At 40.4% G+C, this 25,725-nt stretch overlaps 1 protein-coding gene across 1 annotated transcript in view; it reads left to right on the plus strand.

The window, feature by feature from the left end:
• The window catches only part of SEMA5A (semaphorin 5A), a 199,978-nt gene that overhangs the window by 172,587 nt on the left and 1,666 nt on the right, over positions 1–25,725 (plus strand). The window contains exons 15-21 of the mRNA XM_083360625.1: positions 1,168–1,315; positions 4,516–4,741; positions 10,353–10,562; positions 14,102–14,272; positions 16,559–16,714; positions 17,741–17,788; positions 25,375–25,586. Of these exons, the coding sequence (XP_083216751.1) occupies positions 1,168–1,315; positions 4,516–4,741; positions 10,353–10,562; positions 14,102–14,272; positions 16,559–16,714; positions 17,741–17,788; positions 25,375–25,586 (1,171 nt within the window). The remainder of the gene's footprint in view (positions 1–1,167; positions 1,316–4,515; positions 4,742–10,352; positions 10,563–14,101; positions 14,273–16,558; positions 16,715–17,740; positions 17,789–25,374; positions 25,587–25,725) is intronic.

Raw genomic sequence — 25,725 nt, forward strand, 5'->3', positions numbered from 1 at the left:
CTAAATTTTTGGAGGAATGCTGTATGGATAATATACAAATGATCCGTTACCTGTTCTCTCTAATCGATTGGTCTTTAGAGATCAGCATGTAAAGGTTCATGCATATCTGTAGTTTTGGCCTTATTTTTGTTTCTTTATGCATGTATAAGATGGTGAAGAAACTTTGCACGTTCATTTTTTTCAAAAAACAAAAAAGGAGTAGATTAGGTTGTCCTACCTATAATTGAAGCCTTTGAACTATGGTGCTGGAGAAGACTCCTGCGAGTCCCTTGGACTGCAAGGCGATCAAACCGGTCAGTCCTAGAGGAGATCAACCCTGACTGCTCTTTAGAAGGCCAGATCCTGAAGCTAAAACTCAAATACTTTGGCCACCTAATGAGAAGGAAGGACTCACTGGAGAAGAGCCTAGTGCTGGGAAAGATTGAGGGCAATAGAAGAAGGGGACGACAGAGAATGAGGTGGCTGGATGGAGTCACTGGAGCAGTAGGTGTGAGCTTAAATGGACTCCAGAAGATGGTAGAGGACAGGAAGGCCTGGAGGAACATTGTCCATAGGGTCGCGATGGGTTGGACACGACTTCGCAACTAACAAAAACAACCTATAATGTTCCTTTATTTGCTCCTCCCCTTCTCTGCTCTCTTAGTTGCAGTAGATTTCACTGAGCTAGCTTCATCACCAACCATGCAGCAGTTGGCCATGTTCTTTGAGTACCTGGCTGAGCAGAGTTGTGTTAGCTTCTCTGCTCCAAACAGCTATTTCACAATCACAATGGAGAAGCCTCTTGATCACTCAATCAGAACGTAAGCCTATCACAAACAGCTTGTGGCAATCTCTTGTTCGCACTACTGAATGCTAGTACTGTCCTGTAGCCTGCTGGCTTAATGGTCCTAACAGACTGTAAATAATTTTCAAGGGGAAAAAAAGGAAAGATGAGAGAACTCTGGGGGTGGGCGGGGGGGGGAGGAGAAAATCTAAATAATGATGTGAATATCAAATCATGTTTTTATTTTGCATCCAAGGCAAAATTATCTGATTCAAGCTCAAAAGGAGATGTTTGTAACTGAATTTTCTTTCATTTCCAGACATGTGTCGTATATTGATAAATCATATTAATACAACAACACATTAAAGACCACATTAAATCTGATATTGTTTTCCTTCTTACAGGTATTGTAATGAGCATTTGTTGTGTTCTCCGCATGTCTTCTGGACTGGCTGGGGTGTATGGGAACGATGTACAGCTCAGTGTGGAGGAGGCATTCAGGCTCGCCACCGAACTTGCGAAAATGGTCCAGATTGTCCGGGTTGCAGTGTTGTGAGTACTGTCTGCATTTTGTTGTTTGCTTTTGTATTTGTAGGACTTTGTGAGTCCTAAATTTGTGAGTCAAGAAGGTGATGTTGTATGACCCAGAGAAGAATTCAGAAATACACTAATTCATCAGTAGACAACAAATATTATCATTTTTAGAAGTGTGCATGCTTCGAATATTACCTCCAAATGAGGCTGTGGAGCACATGGGAACATGAATTCAGTGCCTCAGAAAGTGGCTGCTCCACGTTTGCACATACTAGAAGTTTGTGCTAAAGGTTCTCTGGCTGCTCCATTTTTGCACACTGTAGCATGGAAGTTTGTGCTTAAGGTTCTATAGGCTGCTTCATGTTTGCACACTGTAGCATGGAAGTTTGTACGCCTGTTGCCAAATTCTCCTTCCTGCATGATGGTGGAAGAGTGCCGTGATGCCAGCTGGGAATCCATTCCAGTCCCTGGTGAATTTTTTTGTTGTTCCAGTATTTCAGAGTTGTCTTTAATATTAATTCTATAGTTTTACTCAGTTCTGCTGCTGTGGTGATCTGGGTTATATTCTGATTTACGGATTTCTTTCTTATTGTTTGGTATTTTAACTGAGCAAAACCAGAAGTGTCCGCGATAAATAAGATCTATTTATATTCTGTCCACACAAACTCAAGTTAAGAGTGTTCTCCGTTTCACTTTACCTTTCAGTGGCCTCTGTATTGTAGACTTCAAGGGGAGGATTATTTTGATCTCCCTTAGTGAACCTTTAAATTTGAGTGGTAAATAAAAGGTCAGAGCAGTCCTATCATAACATAACAGATCAAAGCAAGTTTTCTCTTGTGATTTTTACTGAGGGGAGTGATTTGGCATTAACCCATGAGAAGTCAACCATCACACATATTATGTAGGAGAAATATGTTTCATTTTACCTGCTGTAATTACGGCTCTCTTTTGATTCAGTCATAAAGCCTGTTTGTGCTAACTGTATACATAGAGTGAAAAATTAAATGCTGTGAAATGAGCAACTAACCTGAGGACCTAAAATGAGGCTATTTAATGATGAACATCAGTATTGCAGAAACCATTAGTTTAGATGGTGCATTTTTCAGTAGAGGAGGACTCCAGAATCTACAACATCACGTATTTAACTAATCAGAGATAGCTAGTTTAAGAGCTATGCCCATACTGTATATTAAAGGACTGAATTCCCCCTAGCCTCTTTCTCTTGCTATGGTACTATTGGGGTATCTGCCATTCTTAATCCAGCACAGAAACCAGAAAGAGATTCTAAACATGTTATGATTTCACTGAGGAAGAGAACAGTTAGGTGAGAGTTTAGTTTCACCAATTCATGACAAGATACAATTCTGCTTGCCAGTAAGCATGAAGGCCTTCAGCTCCTCATCAACAGAGTCACAGAAATATCTGAAAAATACGGCTTGAAGCTTAACACCTCAAAAACCAAGATCATGGTCGTCAGCAAACAACCCGTTAATTTACCACCAATAAATTCAGAAGGAATACCATTAGAAAAAGTTGAAAGGATCACACACCTCAGTTCTAATTTACATGAAAGCTGGGACATGACCACTGAAGTAAAGACAAGGGTACAGAAAGCTCGAACACCATTCTTCAAAATGAAAAAGGTCTTCTGCAGTCACGACATACTGCTAAGCTTGTAACCCGTCCTGAGTCTTCGGAGAAGGGCGGGATATAAATGGAATTAAAATAAATAAATAAGCTTAAGATCGAAAATCAGGCTTGTCAGATGTTATATTTTTTCTATCCTGTTCTACGGAGTAGAGAATTGTTCTCTGACAGAAGGCCACCTGAAGAGACTAGAAGCACAGGCGGCTGTTACGTATAAGCTGGGTTGACAAGATCAGAAATGAGGAGGTGATAAGCCGCCTGGGAAAGCCAAGGAAAATCATCAAAACAATTAAGAAACAAAAGTTAGAATATTTCGGACATGTGATGCGACACCCAGAAAAATATGGCATACTCCATTTAATCCTCCAGGGAAAGATAGAAGGCAAACAAGGTCCAGGCAGAAGAAGAACATCATAGATTTAAAATTTAGGGGACTGGTTTGGACAAAACTCAGCAGCACTTTTTCGTGTGGCTCCAGATAAAAACAGGATCGACAACATGATCACCAACGTCCGATAACGGATATGGCACAAGAAGAAGAAGAAGAATTCATGAGAAAACTTCATTGAAGTTTTGGCCAAATTAGCTGTATCAAACCAGAATGGGCTGTGCGATGGAGCTTCAAAGAAGCCGGGTGTTATGGTGCTGGTATCTCATCATTATAACTGTCAGGAAAACCTATTCTTCCCATGGGATTTCTTGTGTTGGAGCCCTATGTCATTTCAAACTTCCTTGCTGTTCCCTGACAATAATGGGCAGGAGGGCCAAAATAAACAGAACAGTAGAACTGCTATTTCTAATATACGTATGCTGTAGGTGTTTACTTTTGTGGTGATGGCTTGCCTCATATGTAGTTTTAACCATTCAAATTCTGAATGTTTTGGGACAAGATTATCCAAGAGAAAGATCTTGATAGTTGGGTTTTCCTCCCTTTCGAATTCCCTTTTTGGAGCGATTTGCTTGTGATTTTTTAAAGCTATGTTTTTACTAGTGTCAGTGGATTTTATTTTTAAAAAATAAGTGTGGATATAATTTAAAATACTCAATTCAAATAATCCAGTGTATCCTAACAATATAAGACCATAACATTATATCTTATATAAAGTATATTCCATTATTTCTATCATGCATTGGATCTGGAATTTACGAGATAAATTGCTTTGTTTATTGCCTACTGTAAGTCTATTAGTATCCAAGTGATAATTTCTGCAGTTGTTAATGTTAATTGTTAATGTCTTTTTTAGCTTCCAGTTCAGGATAATTTGGTCCATGGAAGGCTGAACCCGTTGCAATCTTTCAACCTCGCATATTAACCATACTATAACAATCTGTCACCAGACAGTAAGCTTTGGCAAGATCTGATCTTAATTATCTGAATTATCATACAGTATCATACATTTATTACAGAGTATCATAAACACTGGAGGTTTTTAAGAAGAGACAGGACAGCCATTTGTCTGAAATGGTATAGGGTTTTGAGCCTGAGCAGGGGGTTGGACTAGAAGACCTCTAAGGTCCCCTCCAATTCTGCTATTCTGTTAAATTCTGTTAAACCATGTCATTTCTTATAGGAGTATCAGGCTTGCAATACCAACCCCTGTCCAGAACTGAAGAAGACAACTCCTTGGACTCCATGGACACCAGTGAATATCTCTGACAATGGTGGGCACTACGAACAGCGATTCCGATACACTTGTAAGGCACGTCTTCCTGATGCAAGTTTGTTAGATGTGGGAAGGCAACGGATTGAAATGCGCTATTGTTCAAAGGATGGTGCCACTGGATGTGCAACTGATGGTAAGCAATCATCTACTACATAACCACTGTCAATCTTTTAAGCTTGTTATAATAGAAGGTCTTACAGACTTTAGGTAGAAACACTAAGTGCTTCTGTCAACAGAAGTGCGTATAGTCAAGGCTATGGTCTTTCCAGTTGCAATGTATGGCAGTGAAAGTTGGACCATAAGAAAGGGTGAGCGCCAAAGAATTGAGGCCTTTGAACTATGGTGTTGGAGAAGACTCTTGCGAATCCCTTGCACTGCAAGGCGATCAAACCTGTCAGTCCTAGAGGAAATCAACCCTGACTGCTCTTTAGAAGGCCAGATCCTGAAGCTTAAATTCAAATACTTTGGCCACCTAATGAGAAGGAAGGACTCATTGGAGAAGAGCCTAATGCTGGGAAAGATTGAGGGCAATAGAAGAAGGGGACAACAGAGAATGAGGTGGCTGGATGGAGTCACTGAAGCAGTAGGCGTGAGCTTAAATGGACTCCAGAAGATGGTAGAGGACAGGAAGGCCTGGAGGAACGTTGTCCATAGGGTTGCAATGGGTCGGACATGACTTCGCAGCTAACAACAACAACTAAGTGCTTATCATTACAGTAAATTAAGTGATGGAGTATGAATTGCAGGGAGCTTTTTTAGGGCTGAACCTAATGGCATGCACATGGAGATACATGGTTCATCAGGCAGCAGTCCTTCTCCTCTCTCCCTGGGTTTCTTACTATCACTACCTATGACTGATGAACATATCTGGCCCCTGCAGTGGAGCAAATGTAACCCACCTCTGGTGTGATCCCTATTATCTTTCCATTGTAGGGAGTCATAGAGATGACACTATTTAGAGTTTGTTACAACAACACCGCAAAAGGATGTGCTGAGTGTGGGAAACAGAGAAAGTGTTAGGAAAGAGGCTCAGAGTGGCACTTCCCTGGCTCCTTGTGGTATAAGAAGAAAGAAAAGGAAAATGCAATCAGGCTCATAAAACTATTGCAGTAACCAATCTCAGTAAAATTCTAGTCATTTTGTGGTATCCGTTTCCTGATCTGGACAGCCTCAAAGAGTTAGCAGCAGTTGAAGGGAGTAATAACTGCTAACATCTGTGTTAGTTTATTGCACTTATACATAGTGTCATGTTGCTTGAGAAAAAACATCCAGGAAATATGAACACAAAAGACATCATTGTAAAATTAACTGCTGCCACTCAGTTCTCCAGGAAAAAACAACAACAAAATTTTATCTATCTGTTTATTTATATGTCAAATTTACATGCCATTTATCTTGTGATACAAGGCAACACTGAGCTGTATTTTTCTTTAGAAACATGTTTTTATGCATAAAGGTATATGTAATGTGCTTTGGAAGAGATTTTAATGTTTTATTTTTGCAAATCACCCTGCCTGTGTTTTTTTTTAAAAAAATCTCCCTATTAGCTTGATAGATCATTGAAAATATCTGATAATTAGAATATATTTTTAAAATTGAAAAGGTATTGCTTTTTCTGACATCTTTTGTTTTATCTGAATAACAATTAATTGTAATTTATAATGGCTTTTACCTTATTTGATAAAGGGACGCGGTGGCTCAGTGGGTTAGGACGCTGAGCTTGTCGATCAGAAGGTCGGCAGTTTGGTGGGTCGAATCCCGAGTGCCGCGTAACAGAGTGAGCGCCTGTTACTTGTCCCAGCTTCTGCCAACCTAGCAGTTCGAAAGCATGTAAAAATGCAAGTAGAAAAATAGGGATCACTGCGGTGGGAAGGTAACAGCGTTCCGTGCGCCTCTGGCGTCTAGTCATGCAGGCCACATGACCATGGAGACTTCCTCGGACAAGCGCTGGCTCTTCAGCTTTGAAACGGAGATGGGCACCGGCCCCTAGAGTCGGAAACAACTAGCACGCATGTGCGGGGAAACCTTTACCTTTACCTTATTGATGTCCGAAAGGTGCTTTTTCAAAAGGCAACTGGACTTTCTTGTTTTTTTCCTTGAAGTCATTACACTTCTCATCCAAAAAGCTTCTTCAGTGCTGACTGAATGGTGGAGAATGGAAGGACTTTAATTTCTTGCAGTCATCTAGTCCTTAGCCCTAGATACCTTATTTATACTTAAAAGCTCCCTGGCCTATGATTTGCTAGAACTTGTATCTTAGCCTCTAAAACTGACACTGTTATCTCATTCCTTCCCTGTGTTGGTCCAATTTCTTTAGCTTATATGTTGCTTTTATTTAGTGAGTGTTTGTCTAATAACAGTTTTGTCAAATCCAAATATCTTTGGATTTCTAGGGGAAACCCCCTCAATTCTTTGTTTTCTGGAAAGATAAATGAGCCAGATATTTATAGGATAGAAGTAGAGGATAGAGTAGAGAGTTGTTGTTTGTTGTTTTCCTTATCATTTGTCCTGCATGCTGGGGCTCTGCTTCTTTTAATACTGTGCTTCCCTAGCTCTTGCAGCAAGGCTATCAATACATGCTATGACAAGGGTGTTTGTTTATCACCCAATATCACAAAATCTGATCATCATTAGTACAAAGAAAATGTGACTGGCCTGAGATTATCCAGCTGGATTCTTGCCTAAGGAAAGACTAGAATCTGGATCTTTGCACTCCTAGTTCTGCATTTAACTAACATACAACACAGTCTAAGTCAGGGGTGTCAAACTGCCAGCCCGCGGGCCGGATGCGTCATGAAGAAACCACACCCACCCCATTGTCAGCAGTGGCGAAAAAGCTCTTATGCGTCGCGCGATGTCACATGACACCACAAGTTTGACATGTCTGGTCTAAGGGGTTGATGTGGAGTATTTGTGGTTTTTTTCCTTGCAAATATCCCTTCTGAGGACAATGGCTGGGGCAGGAGCAGTGGGAGAATTAACACACGTTGCACCTTCTGACTGATTCTTCAGTATAAGATTTTGCTCTCATGAATGTTTTCTCTCAACATAAAAGATTCTTGATCTCTATGTACACATTCCCTTTCCCTGGGCCCTACCCACCCACATACCAGTTGCCTTGCTTTTTCTGATTCTCTTCCAGTTGCACAGAGTTGTATACAGACCCAAGTCTGTGAAATAAAACTTTATAGCCAGCAACAACTCATTTGAAATGCCAGCAGGACAATTGTCTTCTACCATCCTCCCTGCAGCAAGCATTTTGCAATTAAAACTTCCTTTAACATGGCTTGTGTGCCTCATTCTTTACATCTTGTAGAATAGCTCTTCTGCTATGGTGCCGTTGTGACCATTTTAACATTCCTAACGCTGCACCTAAACACAAGTTGTTATAACTCGTCCATCTTTTCCCCTTTTCTCGTCTTTGACTCTTGATTCTAGGCCAGGAGACAACAATGGCAACCTCTGTCTGGCAGAATCTCAAGCACTTGAAGGCTTTTAATCATTGTCTCCATTGACTTTGCGTTGCTTTAATTAAAAAGAACCTGGTAATTGCATCTCTCGCAATTATTGTTGTGAATTGAATAGACTTGAGGATAAAGATAAAAACAGAAAAGAGCTAGTGTCTCACTAAAAAACTGAGGCAAGAAATATCAGATTTAAAGCTCCCTTTTCCCTTTCAGCAAGCTTTTCTGTACAAATGCTACATTTGCCAAGTGAGGATCCACCTTGTAGAGTTATTGTAAGGATGATTGAGGTGGTGCTTTTGAAGTGGCTTGGATTCACCATGCTGTTCAGGTGGTAAGAACGGTAACTTGCATAAAGGGAAATGACCACAAACCGTGAGAATGTTTCTTCTGTTCAGATAGCCGCCCAGCTTACAGTGCCCTGTTCATTTCATTTCCCCGTACACTATAAATAACATTCAGTATTCTACAATGATTGGGCAAGTCCCATCTCCTTCCTAGCGGGGTTTTCCCCCCTCCTTAATATCTTTCCACTTTGTACTTTAGTCTTGTTCTTAACATCTTCTTCTGCACGTTGTTGTCAGTATTGTAGACTCTGTTAGATATCTTTCTTAAACTGATGAGGGATCCCTGCAGTTGGAGGTCCCTAATTATTCCAGCAAGAGGAGGTACAGACTTTTTTTGACAAAACAATAAGGATGCCATCCTACATACTGGGAGTTAATGAGAACACACCAGGTTTTATCTAAACAAGCATGCCTAGAATTTGGCTGTAAAGTAATTTATAAAATAAAAGGAGTGGTGAAAAGGCTTTTGATGAAGCTTGGTTACTTGTTTTGCAGAGTAATGGGTGAAAATGCCTCTACATGTGCAGTTTTCTTTGTAGCCATTGCATCTGGAACTGGCACTGTTCATTTGTTTACTTCTTACAAAGACTCAAAATTGATATGGCTGCCAAGAGTTGTATTGCACTTCTGTCTCATCCTTAAAAAACATTTCTGTTGTGATCAATTGAAATTCATTTGCAGTACAAACAAAAAATAAATGTGCGGCTAAACCACAGTTCACTTTTCCTAAGTCATGGATAAAAACATGCAGCAAAAAAGCGAGCATGACAAATATCCTAGACTTAAAAGTCACAGGATTCATTTTAAATGAAGTTATACATAATTCATCCTGATCATTGAGTTTTTACAGAAGATACATGCTACAACAGATGCCCTTATTTGTTGTGTATTGTATACCTGTTGGAAGAGAGTCATTTTGATAAAAAGCGGTGGCTTTTAAATTTTACTTGTCTATTTTGTTTTTTATTTGGCTCATTATTATTTTTTTAACATAACCATTATAACCTTTAACATTATTTATTTATTTATTTATTTTATTTTAATTCCATTTATATCCCGCCCTTCTCCGAAGACTCAGGGCGGCTTACAAGCTTAGCAGTAGCCTTCATTCTATGTATATGCCTGCTTGTTAGGGCTTTCACACACACCCCCAAGCGACATTATTACAAAGTCAGCTTAATTGCCCCCAACAATCTGGGTCCTCATTTTACCTACCTCGGAAGGATGGAAGGCTGAGTCAACCTTGAGCCTGGTGGGATGCGAACCTGCACTAATTGCAGGCAGCTGGTGTTACTGAAGGAGGCATTAGCCCACTACTCCACCTGTTTCAGTGCAATTAAATTAATATTGTTAAAATCTGTTTAAGAATTTACTCTTCTTCATGAGACATCTTTATTTTTATTTGCTGATTTTGCCAACCATTCTGAGGTCTTCCACATTTTAAACACGGATAAACCACATTTGTCACAAATTATATATTCAAGACAGATCTGTAGAGGGGAGACCAACTGAAGTCTGTTTGAAAACCACTCTATTTTCCAAGCAGTAGCCATTAGTTTGGCAGTGTCAGACTTCACGATAAAGTTGGATCCAGTTAATAGTAAAGGGTTTTTTTTCCCTATTATGAGGCATAGCCAGACCTCAAAAAGAGTTATAACTTTCAAAAGTGGAGTATCTACTTTGGTAAAGCCACTAAGGGCCTAATTAAATTGCTTTGGGAATAACACTTACACAGATTCCTATGAAGTATAACTCTCGGTCTTTGATACCATATTATAATCCATATGACTCGGTACGAAAGTTACTTGGTCAGATGCAAATTAAATTAGAACAATGTTATCAATACATTTGCAGATTCCAACCATAGTAAATTATTGTCTTTGGAAGGTTCACATTTTACTTCTATTTATTCTGTTTATATTTGTATTCTTAGGCGATCTTTTGCACTCTGGGCATCGTTCCAGTCACACCATCAATGGTGCTTGGTCCCCCTGGTCCCCCTGGTCTCAGTGTAGCTGTGACTGCAACAGAGGTATTCGAAATCGCAAACGAATTTGCAATAATCCTGAGCCAAAGTATGGGGGATTGCCTTGCCTGGGACCTCCCCTGGAATACCAAGAATGCAACATCCTTCCATGCCCAGGTAAGTAAATGACCATAGAAGTTTGAGTTATTTGTGAAGCATTCAACATTGTGTAACCCTACCAGGAAGTAGTAGGAGACTTGAGTGCTTTTATCTTTTATGTTAGTGCCCTCTGCTTTATTTTATGCAATTTTTTCCCCAAATGTGCATTATAAAAAAAGAATTATTTAGTTTTATTTCTTTAATTATACTCTCTTCTGCATGAGAGCAGAAGAACAACTGTGCTGAATTAAATCAAGCTCATCTTATTCCAGCATTTTCTTTATTTCTCATGCTGGTCAGCTAGATGCCAATAGGATGTTGCAAACAAAAAATGAAGGCACTTCCCTTTCCCACCATTTTCCCTTAGACGTTTTATTTGGAAGCATCCTGTTCCCAGCATGGAGACAATATTGAGTCCTCAAGACCAATAACTCTTGATAAACCTTTCCCTATTTATTTGTTAATTATAAACCATTCTAATCCCTTAATTTATGCAATTCCCACTTTTAAAGCTACACACATTAGTGACTTCTATTATCCTATAGAAGTGTTTCTTTTTCTGTCTTCCAGAGCATCATTGGATGACCCACAGTTCTAGCAGTTCTAGAAAGAGAAATTCTCTTATCTTTTTCTTCATGCTGCATTTGATTACAAACTTCAGACATGCAAAGAATTTAAAGCATTTTAGCCTTTTCCAGTAGAGGCGTTTAAGCCTTTACTTGAAAACCTGTTTAAGCTGGAAGGACCTTGGAGGTCTTCTAGACCAGACATGTCAAACACAAGGCCTGGGGGCCAGATCCGGCCCACGAAGTGGTTTCATGTGGCCCGCGAAGCCATCCTGGAAACAGTGAGGGAACGGCCCCCACTGCCTTGGCCCTGGCCCAGAGACCCTCAGATCTGTCCCACTCCTGCCCAGGCCCCCATAGGCACCCTTGATGCGAACGATGTAGAGCTGGCCACGCCCACCCAGTAGGCCATACACACTCTAGCCACGCCCACCCAGTAGGCCACGCCCACCCTGGCCACACCCACCCGGCCCCCTGAGGGCAACTGCAATGCTGATGCGGCCCTCAATGAAATTGAGTTTGACACCCCTGTTCTAGACCAACCTTCTGCTCAAGCTTTTTCATAGGACAGGAAGTATAAACATGCAACACATGGGGATGGCTTGGTGGCACGTCTTATGAATGACTGGGCAACAATTCAGATTATGGACCAATGATCAAGGATAGTTTTAAGTGAGATACTGCTTCCATTACACACACCTAGAAACATACTTTTTTAAAATTATATTTTATTAAAATAGTAAAAGATTCTACTGTATAAACTAGAAAGAAGAAATAGAATAAAACTTCTTTTGCGAGAAAGCCACACAAGGAAAGGAAAAATGGAGAAAGGGACAAGAAAACAAGGAAGCAACTTCCCACCCTTATCATAATCTAAACAGTTTCATAATCTCTTTATCTTCTTTTAATTAACAGATATAAAGTTCTTGATCCCATAAATCTACTCTAAACTATAGCCACTCTAATAAGCAACATATTTTCCAGTCCAGGTGTCAGCAAAAGGTCCTTGTGAGTCACATGTCATCCAGCACCTATTGGTATAGAGGGCCATAGGGAATGTCTTTGAAGGACAGGAGGAAAAGCTGTTACTAACAGTCGGATCAAACCAATTTGATAAAAATAGCTCAGACAAGCCTAAAAAGATAAAGTGTGGGGAGGTGGGGGAACTGCACAATCAGACTTGCAAAATTTCGTTATTATAGCTGTTGCAATATAAATTAGTCCTGGCTTATATGCCATTGGCGTCTCCATCTTTTCTACTTTGTAGGGCTGACATTTTCTCCCAAGGAGCCGTTTAAAATCTGTGCCAATTTTTGTTTGTTTTCTGTACTTGCATCCTGGTTTTATTTTGGTTCAAGTGTAGCCTGCCTTTCCAATCTAAATCCTCCACCTGACATTTCTAAATCCGTACATTGAGACAGACCCCTGAGCTCTGCCTGTCTAACTAGCCCTGTGCATGGATCTAGTGGCATCTCTAAAATGCTACTTTGGCAGTCCTGGACTTGAATTTGCTAACTGCTTCCCAATGTTACCTTTTGACCGTAAATTCTTCCTCTTCTCCAACAGTATTTAGTAGTTTATCTTGATGGCATATGACATTTATCGCCTTCACACCAGTCATGTTACTCTGTGAGGTGGATATTTGTCTATGTATTGAATGATCAAATCCTTTATAAAGAAGTATCCTCCACTCCCCCCACCCCCGAGGAATATCCTTGAAGTGAGAGGTACATCACCCATGAATTGGGCCCCTTCTATAGGAACATCTTGTTTGTCCTTGAAATGATATCCTCCTTCTCCAAAGCCCTCCTTCTCCCTGACAACAAGGGATTGTCATTGTCACAGTGGGACAAAGCTAGCGTGTCCCATAAATCTCATCTCATCTATCTGGTTGCCTAAGCATCCTTATCTCAGCTGATGTGGTCTCCAGGGAAAGAACTTGCTCTCTGAGAGCTAGGAACCTACTGCACCAAGTAGAGCCCCCAAGAGGCAAATAGTTACCTATCTGACACTATGTAAAGTAACCTGGAAAATCCCTCCTCGCCTGTTGGCCTTCTCCTTCTATACTAGTTATTACTGGTAACTTCATATTCTCCTTCTTTAAAGGTAAAGGTGAAGGTTCCCCCGCACATGCGTGCTAGTCGACCAGTTAAAGTAAAAAATGTAATACCATTTCAGAAGGCAGGGCCTTGACATCTTTACCCAGTAGCTAATTTCACTTCTGAAGCTTATGCTTTGGGAATGGACAGCCAGTGTGTTTCTCCCGTGCCAAAATCCATCTCCAAACTCCCCTGTTCCTGCATGACCTGCTCAAGCTTTTTCCAAGCTACCAGCTGCTTCTCCTATTTCCAAAGAGTGCTTGGATGGGACGGAATTCACGTTTGGAAACATAAAACTTCATGGGTGGTGGTAATTGCTGTTACCAAGATGTGAGGAGGAATTCTTGTGCAGTGAAGTGTGAAGATAACTTCAGAGTTTCTTGACTTTGCTTTTAATCTCCGGTATACTCACAAGGGTTCATAATATCCCAGACTTACTGTCATTTTAAGCAAAATTTGAAGACGTGGCTCTTTCTTCAGGCCCTGGGATAAGGAATTGTGTTTTGGACACATTATTATTATTTATTTATTTATTTATTTTATTACATTTATACACCGCCCTTTCCCGAAGGACTCAGGGCGGTTTACAGGGTGATTAAAAAACCAAGATACAAAAGTTAAAAACTAATTTTTTAAAAAAAAATATATTTGTCCCTACATAAATAAAACCCCAGTTAAAATAAGATTAATCCTCAGCCTGGGCCAGAGAGCTCGAAGAGCCAGGTCTTCAGGCCCCGGCGGAATGAACGGAGGTCGGGGGCAGTCCTCAGCTCCACTTGATCATCACACAGTTAGCCAGATTGGGGCTTCAGACTTACTGCAGTCGTCTACATTATGTGTTTATCTGCTTTTTGAGAAACAACAAACAATAGCACTGCTTTTCTTCTTCTAGTTGATGGAAGTTGGTCCTGTTGGTCATCGTGGTCCATGTGCTCTGCTACTTGTGGAAGTGGCCATTATATGAGGACTCGCTCCTGTACAAACCCAGCACCAGCTTATGGAGGCGACATCTGTTTAGGGCTCCACACCGAAGAAGCACTTTGTAATACAGAACAATGTCCAGGTTTGAAACATCCTGTTTGTTTCCTCAGCAATTGTAGAACAGATATTATTAAGAATTAGATTAAATTAGGCAGCGTGTTGTTTTCCTTTACACACAAGTTATACTGAGGAAGATAATGCTGAGATCTTTTAGCTTACCTAAAGCCGTAAGTTAGATGGTGTAGGAATATGGAACTCAGCATTCCAATCTAGCTTCAAATCTAGAAGTAGATTTCATTCATCCGATTGGGATAGGCCTAGTGCAGGGGTAGGCAACCTTGGCTCTTTTATGACTCATGGACGTCAACTCCCAGAATTCCTGAGCCAGCCATTCTGGCTCAGGTATTTTGGGAGTTGACGTCCATGAGTCATAAAAGAGCCAAGGTTGCCTACCCCTGGCCTAGTATGATGCCCTCACCTGTTAATCTAGCTTGGGCCCTTCCTTAGGAGCCCATTGTAGTGCTCTTGTACTCATTGTTGAGCTATAATCCATGCCAACATGCTCTGAAGATTTCTCAGGATGGAATTGGCCACAACAAACGATAACATACAAGGCGGAAATCATGTTTTCGTTCATAAAAACTGAGGATGCTGAAGCAGAAAACTCAGCAGTTTTCTGAAAACTGTGTGAGCTGTCTAATCCCCATTAGCAGCCACATGGAAAGCAGTGGTCAGACTGCTTTAGCCATATTTTCCACCTACATGGGCAGGTCTTGCCTTTTCCATTCCTAATTAATTCAACTGTAAAGCACTATGGGGCAGTATATAAGCCTAATTCCATTGCTGTTGCTATCCTTTTGCATTAGCTGGTGATAGTGCCAGTCTCATTTTGTAAAGCCTGCGAAATGTTCTTGCCATGGTAAGACACCTAGTGCTAAGAGGAAGAAGGCTGGATGGAAGATATATCTATAGCTGGGGAAGGGGATGTTGTAGGGCAGAAAGAAGATGAGGGCTCCTCCCCACTTTTATCATGGGGTCATAATAATTCTGGCTGCTTCACCAGCTTTCTCCAGATGTTTAGCTTCTAATATCAATCTTTCCCAATTAGGATAGGCTTTAACCTAGGCTAAAACTAGACCTTACAGTCAATAAGAGCAGACAGTGCTTCTCCATATTAGCTTCTCCCCAGTTGTCCAGAACTGATAAACTCTCCAATTCCTGCACGATCATGATGTCCTTTTCTGCACTTCTTTGCCATCACTATCAGCAGCCAATAATGTGGAACACGAACAAGATACGTGATGGGAGATTAATATTAATAATAGTTCCATCTTTAAGTGACATGTATGTAAGCCTTAAGGGACGCGGTGGCTCAGTGGGTTAGGACCCTGAGCTTGTCAATCAGAAGGTCGGCAGTTTGGCGGGTCGACTCTCGAGTGCCACGTAGCAGAGTGAGCGCCTGTTACTCGTCCCAGCTTCTGCCAACCTAGCAGTTCGAAAGCACGTAAAAATGCAAGTAGAAAAATAGGGACCACTCTGGTGGGAAGGTAACAGCGTTCCGTGCGCCTTTGGCGTCTAGTCATGCCGGCCACATGACCATGGAGACGTCCTCGGACAAGCGCTGGCTCTTCGGCTTTGAAACGGAGATGAGCACCGGCCCCTAGAGTCGGAAACAACTAGCACGCATGTGCGGGGGAACCTTTACCTTTACCTTTATGTAAGCCTTTATTCTGGTATAGTGTATTTCCCAAAAGCTAAAGGTATTTTAATTTAGAGTTGACAGAATTTCTGTATATGCTTCCCCCGCCATCTGTCTCCCTTGCATAAAAAAGACTCTGCGGATCAAAATCGAAACATTTGCTCACGAAAACAGTTCCATTGTTTCTCTAAGGATGTAAGGTGTGGAAACCAGAAAAAAAATTTTGAGCAGAAGAAAGTGGCTGAGAGTTTAGTTTGTTCCCCTTCAGGGTAGGCGAATTGCTGAAACTCATACTGTTGATCCATCCGGATCCAACAAAGAGCACCGAAAGATGCAGTATCAAATATAAAATGTGCATTTTTTAAAAAAAATGCACATCCTTTTATCAACATAATGATGGTCCAAAACGGGGCTCTTCAGACTTGGCCCTTTTATGACGCCTGGCTGAGGAATTCTGAGGGTTGAAGTCCACCAGTCATAAAAGGGCCAAGTTTGAAGACCCTTGGTCTAAAACATAATCATTGCTCCAGTGCATTGATTGTCCTTGCGGAATCAGGTTAATATGCTAAAAATAGAAAAGACTGAAGATTGGGATAGGAGGAAATTTAAAGGGAGCACATGGTGAACGGTTGGTCCCTTCACACACCGTCAATTTTTTGTCTGTTGCAGATAGTTGGTCCGAGTGGTCTGAGTGGTCAGGCTGTGATGCGTCTGGAATCCAAGTCCGCACTCGGCAGTGTAACGTTTTATTTCCTGTGGGTCAGCAGTGCTTTGGGAATACGACCGAAAGTCACCCATGTGATTCTGATTCCAATTTAATACCAGGTATGAGCAAGCACTGATGATACCCTGATGTGATTCCTGAATAAGAGGCCTGGATAGGTGGCTGCACATTTGTTGAAAGGAGATTGAGATATGTCTAAAATGAAGAATTAAAAGCTTGTCTCAGTTCAGTAAGATGGAGCTGGAGGGAGGAGATGAGGATGAGTTACTTGTAGCTCCTTAGTTTTCCCTCTTACCCCAAATGTTCATGTCAGCCCAGTTCATGGGATTTAAATATCTTCTTCCTCCTGCCTTGGTTTTTACATTCTGCTGATATTACTGTATGGCAGTGTCTCTCAACTTTGGCAGCTTGAAGATGTGTGGACTTCAATTCCCAGAATTCCCCAGCCAGCTCTTCAAGCCGCCAAGGTTGAGAAACTGCTGTGTGGCATACCAGTTTACTAAAATTATAATGATTGGTTGCACTGTCAGGCAGATCTGATCCACCTGTCAAGTCCTTCCCAAGGACCTGGGTTAGGCCTTATTATTAAGTAGTTGCTGGGTTTGAGTGCACTATTGTTCTGGCAAATTAGCAACTTGTATTGTGTACTTAAGGGACGCAGTGGATCAGTGGGTTAGGACACTGAGCTTGTCGATCAGAAGGTCGGCAGTTTGGGGGTTTGAATCCCGAGTGCTGCGTAACAGAGTGAGCACCTGTTACTCATCCCAGCTTCTGCCAACCTAGCAGTTCGAAAGCACGTAAAAATGCAAGTAGAAAAATAGGGACCACTACGGTGGGAAGGTAACAGCGTTCTTTGCCCCTTTGGAGTCTAGTCATGCCGGCCACATGACCACGGAGACATCCTCGGACAAGCGCTGGCTCTTTGGCTTTGAAACGGAGATGAGCACCGGCCCCTAGAGTCGGAAACGACTAGCACGCATGTGCGGGGGAACCTTTACCTTTACTTTTTTTTATTGTGTACTTAAGGTATCATTTGAGGAATAATTGGTTTGCAGTCAGATGAAATTTACTTGGAACAGATATTCTTCACCATCCAGCTAATTCAATTACCGTATTTGCTATTGTAGATATAAATGTTGCAAGAACCAGCAGTATCAAAGAAAAAAGATGTGGTGGTAAGATTCTTCCCTTTTGTCTTATCTGTGGTAATTATTTGTCTTTTCCCACCCTCAACACTTTCATGAGAGCTTCTATTTTTTCTTGCACCAGTCCAAACTGGAATCGCACATTTCAAATTTCTGTGACTCTCCTGTGCTCCATTACTGGAGAATAGATACAATGCAGTATTTAACCCTTGGGCCTTTTGTGCGCTCTGAGCTTGGTTGTTTTCTTGCAGACATTTCATTTCCAGGAGACCTAACATCATTGGTGTGAATAGGAGAGTGAAGTTTGCAGATTTAAGTTTATGCATAGGGCTTGCCCTGACAGCCTTGACGGGGGTATAATTTCTTCCTTAATGGTTCCCTGATTAAGGTGTTGTTCCTTCCCCGATTGTTTATCTGGGGCTGTTTGCTGCTTATCTGGGTGTTGGTTGCTATGGAGAGTTGTTCTGGGATTTGGGCTTCCTTCCTTGGCTTTTGGTTATATATATATATATATTTTTATTAAAAAGTTTTAACATACAGTTTATCTTTAACAATCCCCCCTCCCCCTCCCCTCTCCCTCCCCCCTCCCTCTCCCCCCTCCCCCCCCGACTTCCCAGAGCTAAATACAAGGTATATATATAAAAAAAACAATCATAAACAACCATATACTAAAAACCATAAACTCTAAAATCCATCACTCTCTAGCTTATATAGGATAAAACAAACCTTAGTAATATTAAATATATATAGAAAAGCTAAAATAGAAAAAGAAAAAAAAAGAAAGAAGACTTATTCAAATGCTACATGAAACTTCTTGACCCTATACTTGTTCTGGATAAATTCAATCCATTTTCTCCATTCCATAATATACCGTTCTTGCGAGTGATCTTTCAAATAAGCCGAAATCTTCGCCATCTCTGCCAGGTCAGAGACCTTTAAAGTCCACTCTTCTATGGTCGGCAGTTCCTCTTTCTTCCAATACTGACCTATCAAAAGTCTTGCTGCCGTAATTAAATTTAACATCAATTTAGTGTCCACAACCGTAGCATCCGTAATTATTCCCAACAAGAAAAATTGCGGACAAAACTTTATCCTTTGCTTGAAGATCTTCTGCATATTCCACCAAATTTTTATCCAGAAGGCCTTAACCTTTTTACAAGTCCACCATACATGAAAATATGTTGCATCTTCATCACCACATCTCCAGCATTTTGGCTGATAATTCGGATACATACTTGCAAGCTTTTTAGGATCTAGATGCCATCTATAAACCATTTTATAAAAGTTCTCTCTTAAATTTTGAGCTTGTGTAAATTTTACGTTCCTCACCCAAATCTTTTCCCACATGTCCATTGTGATAACTTCCTGAATATTTTGGGCCCATTTTATCATACAATCCTTAACAAGTTCTGTTTCTGAATCAATCTCTATCAATGCAAGATATATCCGTTTAATATGTGCTGGTCCCTGATTTCTAATTTGCTTCATCAGATTTTCATCAGTCATTGTAAAACCATTTTTCTGATCTTCTTTCCACCTGGCCCGTAGCTGAGTATATTGAAACCAATTTTGAACAATCTTCTCGTCTCGCAAGAGACTATATGGCTTCAAACACCAAACATTTCTTTCCAAGCTTAGAATCTCCTTGTACGTAGTCACATCATGTTTGAAACCAGCATGTATATTTTCTATTGCGTGTTTTGGAATTGCCCACAATGGTATCTTACAATCTAACTTATGTCTGTACTTCTTCCAAACTCTCAGCAATGCCTGTCTTAAAATATGCACTCTAAACACATTATCTACCTTCTTATCATACAACAAATATGCATGCCAGCCAAACAGCAAGTCGTGGCCCTCAAGATTTAATAATCTCTCTTGTGTCAAATTAATCCAATCACTTATACCTGCTAACGCAGCAGCTTCATAATATAATTTAAAATTAGGCATTTTAAGACCACCTCTTTCACGAGTATCCTGCATAATCTTAAGTTTAACTCGTGGCCTTTTCCCTGCCCAAACAAATTTGTTGATACCTCTCTGCCATTCCTCCAAATTAGAATCTTTCTTAAGAACCGGTATCATTTGAAATAAAAATAAAAATTTAGGCAGGACATTCATTTTTACTGCTGCGATTCGCCCCAACAAAGACAATTGCAATTTTTCCCAACTCTCCATTTCTTTTTGGATTTTTCCCCATAATTTTTCATAGTTATTTTTATATAATTTTGTATTAGAGGGCGACAAAAACACCCCCAAATATTTAACCCTTTTAACAATCTCAAATCCAGTTAACCCTTCTAAAAGGGCCTTTTGCGATGCTGTCATGTTTTTAGCCAAAATTTTAGTTTTCTGTGCATTAACTTTAAATCCAGAAACCTTCCCATATTGCATTATTATCTCCATCAGGTCCACAACAGAACTCTCCGGCTGGGTCACTGTAACAACCAGATCATCTGCGAACACTCTCAATCTATAATCCTGATCTCTAATCTGTATACCCTTAATTCTTTCCGAATTTCGTATTTTTACCAATAATATCTCCAATGTTAACACAAATAACAAGGGCGATAACGGACACCCTTGCCTTGTGCCCTTCTCAATATTACATACTTCTGTCAGGCTATTGTTAACTATTATTTGGGCTGTTTGTTTTTGATATAATGCCCTGATTGGTTGCAAAAATTTATCCCCAAAATTCATTTTGTCTAAAACTTTCATCAAAAATTGCCAATTCAATTGATCAAAAGCTTTTTCAGCGTCTAAAAAAATTAGCGCCGCAGGGACCTGGTTGTTCCTTTCCAAAAATTCCAACACATCTACTATATGCCTCACATTATTTTTCATTTGCCTACCACTAATAAACCCAGTTTGATCCCCATGAATCACCCGTTGCAGAACCCTCATCAATCTATTAGCCAACACCTTAGCAAATATCTTATAGTCTGTATTTAATAATGATATCGGTCTATAGTTTTTAACTTGAGTAACATCTTGGTCTTCCTTCGGAATCAAAGAGATAAAAGCAGTTCTCCAAGATGGAGGCACCTTTCCCCCTCTCTGGATTGTCTGGAACAATTCCTTTAATGGTTTAACCATCTCTAATTGTAAATTTTTGTAGTAGGCCGCAGTCAAACCATCTGTACCTGGCGCTTTGTCTACCTTCAGCTCCTTGATTACTGTAAATATTTCTTCTTCTGTAATCAGTTGATTAATCTCCTCTTTTTGTACTTGTGTAAGCACCGGGATGCTAGCATTCTCCAAATAATCATCAATGTCTTTTTCATTAATCTTCTCCTTAGCATATAATTTAGAATAAAAATCCACGAAGGCTTCCTTAATAAAATCCTGTTGAAACACCATTTTTCCCTTGTATTCAATTTTGTCTATATTAGAAGCCCTCTGCTTTTTCCTTAGTCTATAAGCTAGCCATCTACCTGGCTTATTAGCATTGCAAAAAGTATTATGCCTGGCAAACCTCAAATTGGTTGCCACTTGATCATCCATTAATTTATCAAATTATCCTCTTAATAGCTTAATAGCCTCCTTAGTCTTCACATCCAATGGATTCAAAATCAAAGCATTCTCCTTTTCCTTAATTTCATTCTCCAATTGTTTCCTTCTGGCTTCCAACGTACGTCTATATTTATTGTTCATATATATCAACACTCCTCTCATATAGGCCTTGCTAGCATCCCAGACCATATCCATAGAAGTATCCTTATTCATATTAATTTCAAAAAAATCCTTCATTCGCTGTTTACACTCTTCCACATTTTCCTGGTTTCTAAACAAATTCTCATTTACGCGCCACGAGCGCCTATCTCTGTTATCCTTATTAATCTCTAACCATACTGGGCTATGGTCAGAAATAGCTCTTGCACAAATCTTTATCTTCTTAATCCTAGAAAAGAAATCATTAGTCAGCAAAATAAAGTCGATCCTAGAAAAAGATTGATGTCTATCAGAAAAAAAAGTATAATCCTTTTCATGCGGGTGTGTGTCACGCCAAATGTCTCGCAATTCCAAATCATCCTTCATTTCAAAAAAAGACTTAGGCAGCCTGGCATGACACGGAATACGCTTAAAAAAAACCAGCCTTATCCATCTGTACGTCCAAAACGCCATTCCAATCCCCCATAAAAATAAACGATTTGTAATCCAACTGAGTAAGCTTTGTGTGAAGTAAGCTAAAAAAGTCAGCCTGTTGTTGTTGTTGATTAGGAGCATACAGTCCAACTAAAAGCGTTTTTTTGCCTTCTAGCAACAAGTCTATCATTACGTATCTTCCATGCTTATCTGCTTCAATTAAGTTCGCTGTTATAGCACTTTTAATATAAACAACCACTCCATTTTTCTTATTCATTGCAGAGGCAACAAATTGCGTACCCAGTCTTGAGTTCAGTAAAAACTTTTGGTCCATAGCCCTAATATGCGTTTCTTGCAAACATATAACTTCAGTCTTAAATTGTTTTAAATATAAAAAAACTTTCTTTCTCTTCTGAGGCGAATTTAATCCATTAACATTCCAAGTCAAAAATTTAGTCGCCATTCTTATCGCCCCGAAGCTTTTGGAGCACCTCATCAATGGCCCTGCCTCCTTTGGGCCGCACTCCTCCCACTGCCTCACTATAAGTGCGCTTTGAAAATTCCATAATCTTCTGCTGGTCTTGTTCTTTTATTTGTTTTGCTCTTTTTAAAGCAGCACGCGTCACCCTCTGCTCTCCAGCATCAGCCAATGAAATTATACAGTAGTTTGATCCCCTCCTGCACCTTTCTCCTCTGTCTGTCCATCTTCGGCCTCTTGAGGTTTTCCTTCTCCAGATCCCTTTGCAGCTTCCAGAAGTGATAGTGGGGTTGCTTTTAGAACATTATTGTAGAATTCACGCGCCTGTGCCACAGTAACCAGACGATATCTTTTACCTTCATGCATCGCCACCAGCCCAACTGGAATCTCCCATCTAAACCTTATATCACGTTGTTTAAGTTCCTGCACCAAAAATGCAAAGTCCTTTCTTCTCCTTAGAATCTTTGGAGGAATTTCCTTTAAGACCAAAACTTCTTGATCAGCAACCACTACTTTAGTATCATAGGCAGCTTGAATAACTTCATCTCTAATTTCTCTCTTTGTAAAGTAAACCACCACATCTCTAGGTAGCTTCCTCTGTCTGGCAATCCATGAATTCACACGAAAAACTTTATCCATACATCCCTTTATTTCAGATGCTGGCTGACCCAATACTGCTTCCAGGGCTTCAGAAATCAGCTGCTTTAAATCTTCTTTAACATTTTCTTTTAAGCCCCTAATTCTGATAGCATACTGCATCTGGTGAAACTGAACAAGGCTTAACTCTCTGTCCGCTTTGTCTTCATTCTCCAATACCTTAACTTCTAATTCAGCATTTTTTTGAGTCAAATCTTCCACTTTTTCTTCCAAACCTTGTACACATTCAGCCACACTTTCCACTGTAGACAAAATGTCTACCCTCATCGCACTAAATTTCTCTTCCATCCTCTCTTCTATTCTCTCCTCCATTTTTGCCAGTTTATCACTCAATGTTACTAAAATTACCTGGGCATGCTTTTCAAGGGCATCTTCTAAATCCTTCGATGTCAATGCAGCAGGAGGAAGCAAGGCTTGCAACGATGTCTGTTGCACCGGAGAAGTTCCAGCACTCCGAAGAGTTTTTGAAGGAGGTTTAGCCGCCATCTTTTACTTTCACTTGTGGCGCACTTTCACTTTAAGTTCAAAAAGTCCATTAAGCTCGAGAGTAAAATATAATAATCCTCTTCACCTTTTCCTCTTGTACCGCTCTGCCTGCTCCTTTTATTCCAGAGTCTTTCCTTCAGGCAGGGGTGGTCGCAAACGCCTGGCTCTGCTCCAAGAAATCCGGAGCAGAGACGCTGACCAGCTGGGAGCAACCCAGGCTACGGGGGAGTTCGATCCTTCAGCCGCCCAAGCTTTAAGCTCAGGCGGCCCCGGAGAACTCGACCCCTACCTGGGGCCTCACCCCCTCCTCTTCTCCTGAGGAGGGGGCTTCAAATTCACCCAAACAGCTGATTGGCGCTGTTTCGGGTGAAAATTACTCAGCTGAGCCGCGGGCAGCCCGAAAAGGCTGTCTCCGGCGCCGCGCCGCCACCGGAAGTCTATATTTTAAATGGTATGTAGATGGTGTGTCTGTTGACTTGTCAGAATGCCAGTATTAATTGTACCATTCACTATTCATGTTAGATTATGCTAGTTACCACTGGGAATCTTTTCATTGTGGCATTTGGAAGCAAGAGTGAAGGCAAAAGGTGAAAGAGCCAGAATGGCCCAGATTGGAATTTTCTGAAATAATAGTTTCCTACTTCATGATGCAGGGATGGAACACTTCTGTGAATTACTGCATTCATGTTCCAAAATGTACACACAATTGATTCAGCTGTTTTTCACCAGCTTTTTCCCCCCAGTTTTGATATAGTTGATTATTTGGTTAATTTTGTAGATGAGTTTCTCATATTTCTTATTTTTAAGGATTTTTGTTTTTACAGCAGTTTTATCTGTTAGCTGCTCAGGGCCTTCAAGAATGGACAGTGTGCAAATGAGCATCTATTTCAAGTAATGAAAATAGGTTTATACTTGCTGAAACTGTTGAACCCATAATCATTGGTTAATAATCTTTCCAGCATATTTGGTCGCAATGCGCCACTGAGTTTTTCACCCTATTCATGATTAAGAGAGAGAATATGTTTTGTAAATGAAAATAATTCTACAAGTTTGCCAGTTTTGGAGAACAGATACTTGGTGCTCTTTATGTTATCAATCTGATACCAAACATCCAGTCTCCCAAAAGAAATTGCTTCCTGCTCAGGAGGACTGCAGGCTGTTCAAGGTTTGATTTGGGTGGACTCTTGTGAAGAGGAAAGCATAGGTTTCATCGATCAGAAGTTTCTCCAGTGATTTATTACTCATTCAAGCATCTTTCCCAAGATGATATTAGTTGTGAAACAGTTCCATTATATAACAGCTTTTGAGAGCAGCCTCTTGATCCTAGGCAAAGATGTTGCTGCTTTAAAGAGTTGCTGACAGATGCTACATTGGTGATTCTCTGCACTCTAGAGAACCTTTTCTGACTAATTTCTGAAGTGCTATATAGTGCTGTTACTAGGGGTTATGTTCATTTTTCAGAAATAGATTCTCTTATTTCCTTCTTATTTGACTGTTGCCTGTATAAGAGGGTGAGAGACAACCTCTTTATACCGAATGAATGACCCATTGGGATCCCCATATCAAAACAACTTACCTTATGTCCGGCCAGAACTTGTAAATAACATTTAACATAGCACTATACTTAAACAAAATGGTTCAGTTGACATCTACATATGTGGGACTACAACTTAGTTTCCCAGTTTCTAGGCCAGCACCTTCAACTGGCTGTCCATATAATTGTGGTGACCTTGCAATCTTGTTCTGCTCTGAAAATATATCTGGCAGGAAATTCAGAAAGCAGAATTCTGTAATCAATATACAATTTAGCATTTCCCCCTGCTCCTGAAATAAGTAATATACAAAAATTATAACATGTAAACTAAAACAGGTATTGATTTTCTTTTCTCACTCATTTAATTTGTAGAATTTAATCTGTTCCACATGACTGCTGTGGGGCTGAGTAGCTCAATTCTTGGGTGCCTTCTGACTCTTCTGGTTTACGCTTATTGCCAGCGATATCAGCAACAGTCTCATGATGCCACTGTCATTCATCCAGTATCCCCTGCACCTCTGAACACCAACATCACCAATCATCTCAACAAACTGGACAAGTATGATTCTGTAGATGCCATTAAGGTAAGGAATCAATAATGGCCATGTGTTGTCAAATGAAGATACACAAATTCCATTGCAAATTAACAGAATAACAGAGTTGGAAGGGACCTTTGAGGTCCAACTCCCTGCTCAGGGCAGGAAACCATATACCATTTCAGAC

This window comes from Vipera ursinii (genome assembly GCF_947247035.1).
Source record: "Vipera ursinii genome assembly, chromosome: 3".
Classification (NCBI taxonomy): Eukaryota; Metazoa; Chordata; class Lepidosauria; order Squamata; family Viperidae; genus Vipera; species Vipera ursinii.